We start from the raw sequence: 14290 nt of genomic DNA, 5'->3' as shown, positions 1-14290 counted from the left end.
GAAGGGTCTCGCTCTTGTCCTCTAATGAATCTTGATGCATCCCTTCTGATGCCACTCCCATTTGTCACAAGCATGATCCTCACTTTTTGATCTAGGGTAGGTCAAAGGTGTCGGTGGATGATCGTGTGGGTTTGTTTGACAAATGAATGGGCATGAGGCATGTGAAAAAGGGTTTCAAGGTTGTCATACTACTCTGCTACAACTAAAAATTGGCTCTCATGATAAATTACAAGAATCACACATAGTCCATAGCATAGTCGGTATTCTACAGATTTGTACAAGATTCTACGATCTGGATCGGAACTCGACATGGATTCTACCTGATCCGGTTTCGTTGTGGGATTTGAATCAACAAGCCTCCATTGGATCGTGAAACCGTAGGATTCTAGGAGTCGAATCGAGACTTTGATTACCCAGAATATGAATTGATTTACAATGCACTGATTATGGGCTTTGCAATATGTCATCATGAATTTCCATCCCTCATGCTCCCCATATAGCCCAAGCCAGATAAGCCTAGTGATTTCGAGAGAAAGACGCATCCTTTTTTAGGGGAAAATCTTATAGGACGCCTACTGTGTCGTAACTTCAATGCTTCGCATAGGGATATGCAAGCGAACAATGCAGTGGGCCGGCCCATTATCTAGCGTTTGTTTTTTACCCTATTTTTCTTTAGGGTTTGGGAACCTTCAGGCTGAACTGGATTTTGTCCTGGTTTTATTACCTTTTTAGGGGTTCACTCTTGTTTCTTTATTTTGTTTATTTTTTCCTTTTCATGTTTCTTTTTTATTTACCCCAAATTCGAAATTGTCATAAAATATTCCAAATTGAAAATTTTGTTCAAAATGTCAAAAACTGTTCACCTTTCCCGAAATGTTCACCTTTTGAAAGTGTTTAAAGTTTTCCCAAATTTTCAAAAAAACTGGAGATTTAAATAAATAATTCTATTTTAAACTTGTTCGCCAATTTAAAAAATGTGAATGTCTCAAATTTGTTTGGGAATTCAAAAAATGTTCCCATTTCTCGAAAAGTGTCCACAAATATTTAAAATTTTGACAATGCTGATAATTTTTTTGCAAAGTAAGTGGGAACACTTTCAGCAAAGTAAAAAGGAGATCCTGGTTTCGACTCGGACGTAGCCTCAGATTTTTTTTAAGTCTACTACTGTTCCCTAGCTTGGGCCGGTCCAGTGGCGGCGCCGCCGTGTGTTGTTGGACGCAACGACCTGAGCTCCCTTTGGCATTTCCTATTTGACGGCACAGGCACCAGTTAACATACTTTCTTGTTAACTATCGCCAGTTGCATTTGTAAATGGGCTGGCCAACCTATGCGTCCGATCAACATTTGTTTTTTAAAAATTCTGTGATCTTTTTCAAATTTAAATGAATATTTTTTACGATTAATGAATTTTCTTCTAAACATTGATGAACCTTTTTAAAACATTAAATTTTATGAACTTTTTGAAATATCCATAAACTTTTTTCAAAATTGATGAACATCTTTATGAAAATTGATGATTTTTTATCAAAACGAATGACCGTTTTCAGATTTATGAAAAAATATTAAGTTCAATGAATTGTTTCGAAAAATGCATGAATTGTTTTTTGAATTTCAATGAAATTTTTTCAAATTTAATGAACCTTTTCCAAACTGGATGAACTTTTTTCAAATTCAATTAATGTTTCAAATTGATTAACATTTTTCAAAATTGATGAACCTTTTTTAAAGATATGAATTTTTTCAAGTGGATGAAACTTTTTTTTCAAATCTGTAAACTTTTTGTGATTTATATTTATATTTTTATAATAAATATAAAATCTGGCCTTTTTCTACTGGATCCACAAAAAAACAGATCAAAATAACTGGACAGCACGTAAGTGGGCCGGTCCATGCAAAGACATTGCAGGCGCCGGATTGTTAATAGGCGCTTGCAGCTGCATAGGAGCTCTTGCTCCCCTTTTCTTATGGGCACAGCTGGAGCTGCAGCTTTTGGACCGTTTTATCATGTCTTTTTTGCGGCTGTTGTTGTATGTCAATGCTTTTTCCTCTGTGCTGCATTGTTTTGCCATTTTAGGTGCAGTGGTACGTTTTGTTCCAAAACACATTATAGTCATAGATTCCCACGTATGTACATATATATTCATTTTTATAAATGTATGCACGTATACTCTATCTTTTTTAACATCTCTAAGATACTAAATTCGTATCACATCTTGATATTGATGAAGTTATCACAGACGCCTCATAGTCGACGGAAGCGTTTCATCCCACTGAAGGAACGTCGCCGAATAGCCTGAAATAAATCCAGTAAAATGCTACTACCAGCCAAGTCTAGGACTTGAAACTCGGTAGGATGATCTCACCACAAAGAACCTGACCATCTAAATTACGCCCGGTACTTGCATTGTCTTCTTCATCTGGCTTCACATTTATTTTTTATTTTCAGTTTTTATTTCCTCTGTAGCATTTTATTATTTTATTATTGATTTGATTTCCTTTCCTCCTGTTATTTCTTTTCTTTTCTTCTTTCATTTATGAACAAACTAAAAAAATAATTTCATCGCACCGGATGCCCTCACTATCACCGGCCGCCAAAGCGGCAAGCAGAACGGAGGCCAATCCAGAGGCTTGTTGATGAAGTTTGGAGGGAAGAGTTTTTCCTAGATGTTTAGGGTTAGAGGAGGAAACTTAGGGTCAGTCAGCTCGACCTATAGCTTGATCAGGAGGTATGCATTTCCACTCAAGTTTTAACACCCCGAGACATGTGAATCCTTGCCCTCGTCGGCACTTGCGGCGCCACAATCAGCTTTGTCGCCCTTGTCTTCAGCAAGGTCCTCGCTCAGCCTTGTCGAGATTGGTATTCCCGACTGTGTCGGCATCGTCTTGGTCTCCGAACTCTGCAACCTTCTCTCCCAGGAAATCGATCGATCTGTTTTAAGTTGGCCAACGAATAGCAACTGTGTGAGATTTTACAGGTCAAAATGTACCAAAATACGTAGATTTTCAAGTTGGCCCTTCTCATATGTGCATATGCAAGAGATATGTTGGATAGTAATTTTATGGTTGGACACAATATAAACTGGACATGTTTATTTATTCTGCTATTTATTTATTTATATCAGTCTGTCACTCTGTGACATGTTTATTTATTTATTTATTTATATCAGTCCGTCACTCTGTGACATTTTTATTCGACTTTTACAATACCCATGCAGGTATACCTGCAAAACTACCTATTTCCCACCACTCGCATGAAACAGCTCCAGCGCCTTGGCCACCGTCAACCCACCCGGCACCTCCACGAACAGCAGGATCCCCAGCGTAGCCGCCGCCTGCTCCGCCGTCCTCACGCCCATCTTCTCGATCGGCGTGAACTTCGCTGGCGACTTTCCCGGCGGGGGCTTCACGTCCGTCTTCAGCAGCGCCGCGGACAGGTCCTGCCACCCGTTCACCTGGGCCTTCATCTCATTGCCGATCTTCCCGCTCTTCTTCTCCACTGCCTTGGGGTGCAGCAGCCCGGCCACGAACCCCGACACCGTCTGGAACCGCGTGGCCTCGTTCACCATGAGGAGCAGCGTCGTCACCGCCTCCCTCGCCTGCTGCTGCTTCGGGCCGGAGGTCTTGTCGGCCTTGGTGCGCCCGTGGAGCGCGGTCACCGCGTCCGCCAGCTGCTGCCGGCCGAGAGCGACGTTGGTCAGCTTGTCGGTGTCGCCGAGGAGGTCGCGGTAGGTGCCGCCGAAGCCGACGTAGGTAGCGCCGGGGATGAGGCCCGGGGTGAGCTCCCACCAGGTGCCGTCGCTGCTCTTGAAGCCCTCCAGGTAGATGTTGTCCGCGCGGATGGCCAGCGTGAGCCCGGCGCTGGTCGGCGAGGCCTTGAGCACGACGTGGAACCACCTGCTCGGCGGGACGTTGGGCTCGACCGGCGGCAGCACGGGGCGGTTGTGGGAGAAGTGCGCCGGGTTGCGGAGCTTGTTGCGGATGCCGGCGATGAAGGTGGCGTAGTCCGCCGAGCTGGCCTGGACGTTGAACGTCGCGGTGAAGAGCGGCTTGTCCACGTTCTTCGCCATCTTTGCCGCCATGGATGTAATGCAAAGCTAAGACGGACAAGATGTGCTATTAAGCGAGAGGGGGTGAGATATGGAAGAGGATGAACCAACTGGAGACGAATTTATAGGCGATCGATCCACAGGTGCATGCTGTTAAACGATCGATAGGCTTGTACTCCTAGTATATGTGTACATGTCATATGTAACTTGTACGTGATGTGTGTGCGTGTGTTAATGTGTTGTACAAGTACAAGGCAGGTTGTCAGAGGTGATCCTTATCTTTGTATATATAGCTTGGCTTAGGGTCAATCCTACTTCCTCCGTTCCAAATTTTTTGTCTTAAGTTTGTCTAGAATTAAATGTATGTAAATATTAAAACGTGACTAGATACATTGATACGTAGAAATATTTAAGACAAGAATTTTCGGACTGAGGGAGTATTAATTAGTCTGCCGTCATTTGTAATCCTATTGATCTATACGACACGCACGCGTCCCTGCCTTCACTTTAACACATGCTTGCTTTGCTAGCTAGCTAGCTAGTCCAAAGGAGGAGGCGCCAAGATTCAGTTTGGTTTGATTTGCAGCACTGCACGGCTGCACGGCTGCGCAGGTCATTTCTCATTTCGTTCTGGGATGGAGACGGCATGTTTTTTCTTCTTCTGGGGATTAGCTAAGCTAATGGATGATCCCTTTATTTATGCCGAAGGTCAGTTCATCACACTTTCTCAACTTGGAATGGGTCGCAGCATCTGGAACGCTATCCTTCTACAGAGGGAGGCAGGCAACTGGCCATACCATGGGTCCATGGCTGCTAACTCGAATAAGAAATCTGCGGATGTTCTGTCGGCGATTTAGTGATGCAGGGATCAGTTCTATCTTTTGACTTTGCGAGCACATCCTTACATGATGAAAGGCGCAAAAGTCACCGTAATACTCCCTCCGTTCCTAAATATAAGTCTTTTAAGCAATTTCAAGATGTCTACATACGGAACAAAATAATTAAATGTACACTCTAAAGTATGTCTATATACATCCATATGTATTCTACTAGTGAAATCTCTATAAAAACTTATATTTAGGAACGGAGGGAGTAATTGTCATGGGGACGTAGAGTATTTATACTCGATCTTAAATTCTCCTGATAAACAGTAAAATCTCAAAAATAGTCAAAAATTCTGAATTTTATGGTACCTTTTTACAAATTTTCTATGTGCTTGCAAACATCATCATGAATGAACATTCCTCGAAATCACGGCCAAAAAAAATTCGATAGTCCAAAAGATACTATATTTTAAAGCATTTTGGACTACTGGCTTTTATTTTTTGCCATGACTTTCATGAATGTTATTTCGTGATGAAAATTTTCAAGCATGAAAACTGTTGTCAAAGGTTGCCACAAAAGGAGTCAGATATTTTTTAATGTTTTTTTTTTTAAAATACTGTTCATTCAAGCCCATTTAAGCTCGGGAGCAGAAGAACACTTCCATTGTGATGGATAGTATTCGTGTCAATCTGTAAACATGATCTTTTTAGCTAGGTAAACAGGAGGATTACTCTCGGCTCCATTTTTATGTTATGAGTCGTCATGTAACACTAATATCACTATCGCGTACCTGGAAGCTAGACTTGGTCCACCCTCGAGGTCGGGATAAGCAATCAAATGCATATTCGGAGGCGTAATAAAAAGAAGTCAAAGCAGAAATTCTTTTCTTGGCTTATCATTCAAGATCATGTTTCGACAACGGACAGGCTTCAACGTAGAGGATGGTCAAATTATGGCCTATGCCAATTATGCAAGAGGGAGCCGGAGAAGGTGGCACACATCATCTTCCGGTGTCGATACATGACACACATTTGGACGAAGATCAAGACTTGGATGGATTTGACTCGTGTGGACATCACAGACTGGAGTAGCTTTGACAATGTCAAGGATTGATGGCACCACATGATGGGCGCCGACGCCAATGTGAGGAAGTCCTCGCATCTCTCATCATGTTGGTTTCATGGGAGATTTGGAACGAGGGGAATGCAAGAGTGTTTAGGAAGGTTTCCTCCATGCCAAGTGTAATCATGACTAAAATCAAGGAGAAGGTCGAACTTTGGGATTGGCAGGGGCCAAGCGTTTGAGTTATCTTATGTCGCGATACTAGGCTTATGATTTGGGGTTGTCTACAGACGGCCGGTCATGTAATTCAAAACTCTTCTTAATTAGTGAGATGAACCAACACTACAACAAAACAGACTTTAAGTAACACAATCATGTAACACATTGAAAAATGTGTGACAAGGGAAATTGTTGTAACAGATTATTTTGTGTCCAACGACAGGCAGTAACACATACTATATAAGCCTCAAAATGTGTTACAGGAATATTTCAATAGTAACATATAAAATATGTGTTGGTCGAATGTGTTACGTATATTTTGACACGGTAGCATATAAATATGTGTTAGTAAAATGTGTTACGTAGGTTGAGACATAATGTTACAGGCTTTATTATATGAGGGACTAGAAAAATTAAAATCAGTTGGATACATAGATCACAAATACCTTGACACATAGGGCTCATGCGTCAATATGGTTTTTTATAAATATGTTCTTGTTTTGGTAAATAGTCCTTTCATACTTTGGTAGTATGGTATGAAAAAGTAATACAATTTGGTTAATAAATATCAAATTATTTTTTGATATGGTTGCAATAAATATCATATTAACCATATTTTACATGAATTTTAGGATGACTTCGACCTCCTCTGAAGCACGAGCTCGAGGGAGAACGGAAGGGAGGGAGAGTGTTGCGAGAAGAAGTGGATAGTGTATGGTGGGACAAGATTGTTGGCGCAACTGATAAGGCAGAGGCAGTTCAGGTTGACAACATTGTCCGACACAGCAAGCAGTGGCGATTCCTTTCGGCCAGACACGTGTATGTGTACGTACATATGAGCGAGTAGAAGCAGATGATCAATTTTCATTGGAAGTTGGCTCGTGCACCTAGCAAACAGAGTCGGCTAGATACACCCACACAACTACATAGCCACCAAGTAGATCGATCATTCCCACACCCACCAGGTAGATCGATCATTCCCGCACCCCCATGACACGACCGGGTACGAAGCCATGTTCCTCGCCGACGATGATGTGGCTGCGCTTGACGTTGTCATGTGTCTTGTCGAATTTGCATATGGTCGCGCGACCACCAAACACCTCAGCAATGGCGTCTGGCAGGCCGTGAGGCCTCGCTCTCGTTCTCCTCGCGTCAAGGGGGATCAAATCAGAGGAAATCACCACACAAGGCAATCATGCAGTCTGGTAATCTGCGTGAGGCCCCGCTGCTCTTTTTTCTAGCGTATCTATGATGCAGTGCATCCCTGAAGCTCCTCTGCTACTATTCTTCTGCAACACCTCAACCCCATCCGCAGATCTTTTGCAACTCAATGTGACAGCCCAGAAGATTCCTCCTTTATTTCCGTTTCCGTCGTGTGGCTATTTTATTTTGTTGGTTGCATCATCATTTAGTTTGCATCATCGCATCATGCATGGCATAATGTCAACTGTGATTTGTCGGTGTTGCTTGTTGCTCCGTGTTGATGCTTGTGAGTGCTTGTGAGTGTGGCGTTGTTCGTTGGCGTGACGAGAGTGGGTGCAACAGAGCTGTTTCAAACCCTGTTGCACCGAGGACGTAAACCTTCTCCCCTTCTCTCCCCTCTTATTTCGTTTTTGTGGTTTTTGCTAAAGTCTTCGTTTAAACCCCTATTTTAAAAGGTTTGTTTTCTTTTTAATAAAAGTTCCTTTTATTAAATGTGGGGGCAACCCTTGGGTTTTATTTTATATTATTTCTCCTTTTGTTTTATTTTTAAACCGTCTCATTTTCTTTTCTCTTTTAAAGAGATTTTATTTTTATTCTTTAAATAAAAGAGGTCTTATTTTATTCTCTTGTCAAGAGGGGTTTGAATTTTATTCTTTTGCAAACGGGTTTTAATTTTTAATTCTTCAAAAAAGGGTTTATATTATTTCTTTTAAAAATGCCCAACTATTTCTTATAGTTGGGAATATCTTTTTACAAAAGGGAGCCAAAAGCATTTTTCTATTTTGTTAAAAAAGAAACCTTTTACATTTTTTTGGTGTTTTCTCTTTTTTTAAAAGAGAAAAGAAACCAAATGGGGGAGGAGCCAGCCCAGGCCAGCCGGCCCAAGGCCCAGCTTCCCCTCCCTGACCTAGCCCGTTGCCCCCCGTGCCGATCCCATCGTCATCCCCGTCCCAACGCCGTCTCCTCCCGATGCCCCTCCCCCTCGCTCGGAGGGAGAAGCTCCCGCGCCGCCTGCCGCGCCTCGTCTTCCCCCCCCCCTGGAACCCTAGCCCTCCTTGCCAGCCGCCGCGAGCTCGCCCCGTTGTCCCCGTGCGCCATGGCCTCTCCTCGGCCTTGCCTTGCCTCGCCATGGCCGCGCGCCGCCGCCTCCAGCAGCTGTTCCGCCGCGTCGCCTGCACCTTTGCCTCGCCTCTGTCCCCGCGCGCCGCCCTCGATCCTGCCGATAGCCATGCCCGTCGCCGTGCGTGCTGCTCGCTCCCGCCCCTGAACTCGGTCGCCGGCCTCAGCTGCCCGCCGCCGTGTTGGAATTATGCCCTAGAGGCAATAATAAATATAGTTATTATTATAATTCCTGTATCAAGATAATCGTTTATTATCCATGCTATAATTGTATTGAACGAAGACTTATATACATGTGTGGATACATAGACAAAACACTGTCCCAAGCAAGCCTCTAGTTGGCTAGCCAGTTGATCAAAGATAGTCAGGGTCTTCTGATTATGAACAAGGTGTTGTTGCTTGATAACTGGATCACGTCATTAGGAGAATCACGTGATGGACTAGACCCAAACTAATAGACGTAGCATGTTGATCGTGTCATTTTGTTGCTACAGTTTTCTGCGTGTCAAGTATTTGTTCCTATGACCATGAGATCATATAACTCACTGACACCGGAAGAATGCTTTGTGTGTATCAAACGTCGCAACGTAACTGGGTGACTATAAAGATGCTCTACAGGTATCTCCGAAGGTGTTTGTTGAGTTAGTATGGATCGAGACTGGGATTTGTCACTCCGTGTGACGGAGAGGTATCTCGGGGCCCACTCGGTAATACAACATCACACACAAGCCTTGCAAGCAATGTGACTTAGTGTAAGTTACGGGATCTTGTATTACGGAACGAGTAAAGAGACTTTCCGGTAAACGAGCTTGAAATAGGTATGCGGATAATAACGATCGAATCTCGGGCAAGTAACATACCGAAGGACAAAGGGAATGACATACGGGATTATATGAATCCTTGGCACTGAGGTTCAAACGATAAGATCTTCATAGAATATGTAGGATCCAATATGGGCATCCAGGTCCCGCTATTGGATATTGACCGAGGAGTCTCTCGGGTCATGTCTAATAGTTCTCGAACCCGCAGGGTCTGCACACTTAAGGTTCGACGTTGTTTTATGCGTATTTGAGTTATATGGTTGGTTACCGAATGTTGTTCAGAGTCCCGGATGAGATCACGGACGTCACGAGGGTTTCCGGAATGGTCCGGAAACGAAGATTGATATATAGGATGACCTCATTTGATTACCGGAAGGTTTTCGGAGTTACCGGGAATGACGAATGGGTTCCGGGTGTTCACCGGGGGGGCAACCCACCCCGGGGAAGCCCATAGGCCTTGGGGGTGGCGCACCAGCCCTTAGTGGGCCGGTGGGACAGCCCAAGAAGGTCCTATGCGCCATAGGAAGAAAATCAAAGAGGAAAAGGAAAAAAAAGGGGGAGGTGGGAAAAGGGGGAAGGACTCCTCCTTCCAAACCTAGTCGGATTCGGTTTGGAAGGGGAGGACTCCCCCCCTTGGCTCGGCCGAACCCCTTGGGGCTCCTTGAGCCCCAAGGCAAGGCTCCCCCTCTCCCACCTATATATACGGAGGTTTTAGGGCTGATTTGAGAAAACTTTGCCACGGCAGCCCGACCAGATATCTCCACGGTTTTACCTCTAGATCGCGTTTCTGCGGAGCTCGGGCGGAGCCCTGCTGAGATTAGATCACCACCAACCTCTGGAGCGCCGTCACGCTATCGGAGAACTCATCTACCTCTCCGTCTCTCTTGCTGGATCAAGAAGGCCGAGATCATCGTCGAGCTGTACGTGTGCTGAACGCGGAGGTGCCATCCGTTCGGCACTAGATCGTGGGACGGATCGCGGGGCGGATCGAGGGACGTGAGGACGTTCCACTACATCAACCGCGTTTCTTAACGCTTCTACTGTGCGATCTACAAGGATATGTAGATCGAATATCCCCTCTCGTAGATAGACATCACCATGATAGGTCTTCGTGCGCGTAGGAAAATTTTTGTTTCTCATGCGACGTTCCCCAACACGCCGTGCCCGTAGCGGCCGGATCCCGCCGCCACAAGAGCCCTGTGTCGTGCCAGGACCGACCGGAGCTCGCCGTCGGTCTCGCTCCCGGCCGACCCGAGGCCCTCCGTCGGCGCCGCCCTGCCGCCGTTGAGTTACATGTTATTGCTGCAGCCTGCCTATAGCCGCTGTTGTTGCTAGCCATGTCCGTTGCTGTGCCCGTCGCTCTTGCTATGCCTGATGTTGTTGCCTGCTGCTCGCCCTACCTTGCCCATCGCTATTGCTGCTGCCATGCCGATAACTGCTGCTGTTGCCGCATGCTCCTGCTGATGCATGAGTCGCTGCCAAAGTCGTCGATTAGTTGATGTTGCCTGATAGCTGTTTTTGCTAGCTACTGTTGCTAGGTTGCTTGCTGTGCCTTAGCCGTTGCTGCTTGCGTATTGCTGTTGCTGGTAGGTGCTCGTGCATGCTGTTGCTAGCCGGCTACTACTTGTTGTAGCTGCTGCCGAGCTGTTGCCTGCTTGAGCCGTGCCTTGCATGCCGTTGCTGCTAGGTGTAGCTGCCCGATGTAGCTGCTGCCTGATGCTTGCAGCCGCTGTTTGCTGCTTGCTGCTAGTTGCTGCCGCTTGTTGTCGATGCTAGCTGCTGTTGCTTATCGTGTATGCTGCTAGTGTTGCCTGCTGCTTGTGGCTGCTGCCACTAAGCTACTAGATGTTGCTGCTGTCGCTGGTTGTCTTCGCCGAAGACCGCGTGCACCATCCCTGCCTGCCGTGAGTCATCGACGGAGACGTGATCGACTACCGACGCCGAAGACCGTGTACCACGACGCCGAGTACGACTACCATCGACGAGACCGTGTACGACCACTTCCACGACGACCACGACGATCGTTGATCTCCTTCAACGACCCGATCCGCTCCAATATGCACGCGTCGAAGGTATACCGATGTGACATGTCGTGTACCGTGTACTAGTGATGTACGAATGTATGTGTTGTATGAGTTGAATGCATGTATGCACCGTATGTATGCACCGTATGTTTAACCGTTGCACGTTATCCATCTATGCTGTGCCCGACACATGGGGACCCGAGATACGGGATCACCCCATCTTTATTTGACGTTCCCGCATGCGCTCCCTATTCGTGGCTTCGATATCTCGACGAGTTGTCGGGATGGGAACGTTGTTGTGGCATCGTTTCCGTCTTGCCGCCATGGTTCCCTCTCGCTCGCCGTGGCGACACATGCTTATTTTCCCTCCTTGTCGTGATGTGATGAACTTGCATGCACGAGGCATTCATGGCATATATATCTTGTGTTGCATGTCTCTTGTGCCGTAGCTCCGATCTTTGTTTCGCGTGTACCCGACTAGGAGGACACGTAGGATCAATGCTTCACCCCTTGCCTTGTTAACAACAATGCAATATTGCCGTGTAAATAAACGGGAGTGAATTAAATAATTAAACGTGGAGTTTCGTTGATATGCAACGCATTGCATATCGAGCTTCACTTAATGTGTAGAGTTTGCGTGAGGTGTTTTGCCATGCCATCCCTTGCATGTTGACCTGATCATGCATCATAGGAGGTTGTGCATCATGTTGTGCATCGTGTGGTGAATATTTGTGTTGATGTTTGTTTCCGGTTTGTTTCGTTCCGATAGAGTTCCGACCGCTTCGGAAAGTGAGGAACCGTTCGACAACGTTGGTTCACCGACTTCACAGAGTTCTTCTTCCAAGCGGGATCTCAGGCAAGATGATCATTTCCCCAGATACCATTACTATCATTGCCATGCTAGTTTTACCGTTGCTATCGATTATGTCTTGTTGCCTACCACGTGTTAAATATCAACCTCTCAACAATGCCATGATAACCTTCAACCTGTTCGACCTAGCAAACCACTGATTGGCTATGTTACTGCTTGCTTAACCCTCTTGATAGCGTTGCTAGTTGCAGGTGCAGTTGCTTCCATGTGATAACATGGGTTCCTTGTCTTATCACCCTATTTAAATGCTATTTAATTTAAAGGACCTATATACTTGGTAAAAGGTGGAAGGCTCGGTCTTTCTAGCCTGGTGTTTTGTTCCACCTTTGCCCCCTTAGTTTTCGGCTACAGGTGTTATGTTCCATAAACGAGCGCTCCTAACACGATCGGGGTTGTTATGGGGACCCCCTTGATAATTCGTTTTAGATTAAAGCTGGTCTGGCAAGGCCCAACTTTGGTACTACATTTGCCTAATAACTAATGAACTGCATAGGGAGTAATTAACCCGAGGATAATTTAATCAACCCCCGGGCGAGTGCTCCTCATGAGTGTTGGTCCAAAATAGAGCAGTTTATAAACGCTACCCGGGGCAACTCGGCGTTTGGCGTGGTAACCATCGCTCATCCGCCGTGTCCTGAGAACGAGGTACGCGACTCCTATCGGGATCGTCGACACGTCGGGCGGCCTTGCTGGATTAGTTTTACCTTTGATGAGATATCTTGTGCATCGGGATTCGGTGATGCTTTGGGTAATCTAAGAGTTGAGGTTTTCCACTAGGGAATCCGACGAGATCGCGAGCTTCGTGATTGAGGATTTCTATGCGGCTTGTGGTAATTTGTGATGGACTAGTTGGAGCACCCCTGCAGGGTTAAATCTTTTCGGAAAGCCGTGCCCGCGGTTATGTGGCAACGTGGAAACTTTGTTTAACACTGGTTCTAGATAACTTGAAGTTAATTAATTAAAATATGCCAACTGTGTGCGTAACCGTGACTGTCTCTTTCATGAGTTCCTTCTCCGATCGAGGACACGGTGGGGTTATGTCTGACGTAGGTAGGTGTTCACGATCATTCATTTGATCACCAGTAGACACGTCCGTTATGCGTAGATCTTCCCTCTATTATTTCTTGTATTCGTAAGTTAGCCACCATATGTATATGCTTAGCCGCTGCTGCAACCTCACCACTTAACCATACCTCACCCATTAAGCTTTGCTAGTCTTGATACCTTTGGAAATGAGATTGCTGAGTCCCCTGTGGCTCACAGATTACTACAACACCAGTTGCAGGTACAGGTAAAGGTTACTTGACGCGAGCGCGCTGATTGTTCATTTGGAGTTGCTTCTTCTTCTTCTTCTTCATCGATCTAGGATGGGTTCCAGGCCGGCAGCCTGGGATAGCAAGGATGGAGGTCGTTCTTATTTTTCTCGTTTGTTTTCGTCCGTAGTCGGACCCTGCTCTTACTCTTGATGATTATGTAATGTACTGATGTGACTCTGATGTAGCTTGTGGCGAGTGTAAGCCAACTCTATTATATATCTCTTCTTTTCAGTACATGTACTTGTAACGATATCCATTCTTGCGACACGACGAGATGCGTTTCTATCCCTGACGAGGCCTCGTGTCAAATTGAGGATAGGGTCGCATCTTGGACGTGACACTCAAGCTCTCCACGGTTGTTCTTCTTCATCACCTACAGCTTCTACATCTACTACTTGAATTGAATAGGAACTAATCTCTGAATCTATCTCTTCTCTTGTTACCATCTCTTCTCTTGTTACTGTTAACCTTCGCTGGAAATTGAGATAGTAGTTAAATTTGTATGAGACAACTTGTGAGTTACTAGTGAATTTGATCTGATGCATGAGATGTGTGTGATGGCCGAATCCTCTACTCTATGCTAGTGTTTATTTGCCCGTTTGATTAACTATAAAATGACCAAAAAAACATGTTGAATTACACACGCAAAGGTTGGTTCACAACGACAAAGAAGAAAGTGTTGCATCAGCCATCCAGGTTTAAGTTCGAACATACGTAAACTTAGTTTAGAAGATAGCAAGTCTGACATAAAACTTCTACAACAAAAATGTATCTACTTCCAATG

General features: G+C 45.2%; 1 protein-coding gene across 1 annotated transcript; it reads right to left on the bottom strand.

Moving 5' to 3' along the window:
* Nucleotides 1–3063: 3063 nt before the first annotated feature.
* Nucleotides 3064–4225, bottom strand: LOC123453017 (protein synthesis inhibitor II). Its single transcript, XM_045129773.1, has one exon. It carries the CDS (start codon nt 4077–4079, stop codon nt 3234–3236), a length of 846 nt encoding a protein of 281 aa, XP_044985708.1. The 5' UTR covers nt 4080–4225; the 3' UTR covers nt 3064–3233.
* Nucleotides 4226–14290: the final 10065 nt, after the last annotated feature.

This window comes from Hordeum vulgare, chromosome 5H (genome assembly GCF_904849725.1).
Source record: "Hordeum vulgare subsp. vulgare chromosome 5H, MorexV3_pseudomolecules_assembly, whole genome shotgun sequence".
In the NCBI taxonomy this organism is placed as follows: Eukaryota; Viridiplantae; Streptophyta; class Magnoliopsida; order Poales; family Poaceae; genus Hordeum; species Hordeum vulgare.
Note: the sequence above shows the minus strand (reverse complement) of the source record. Positions and strands in the feature narration are given on the sequence as shown.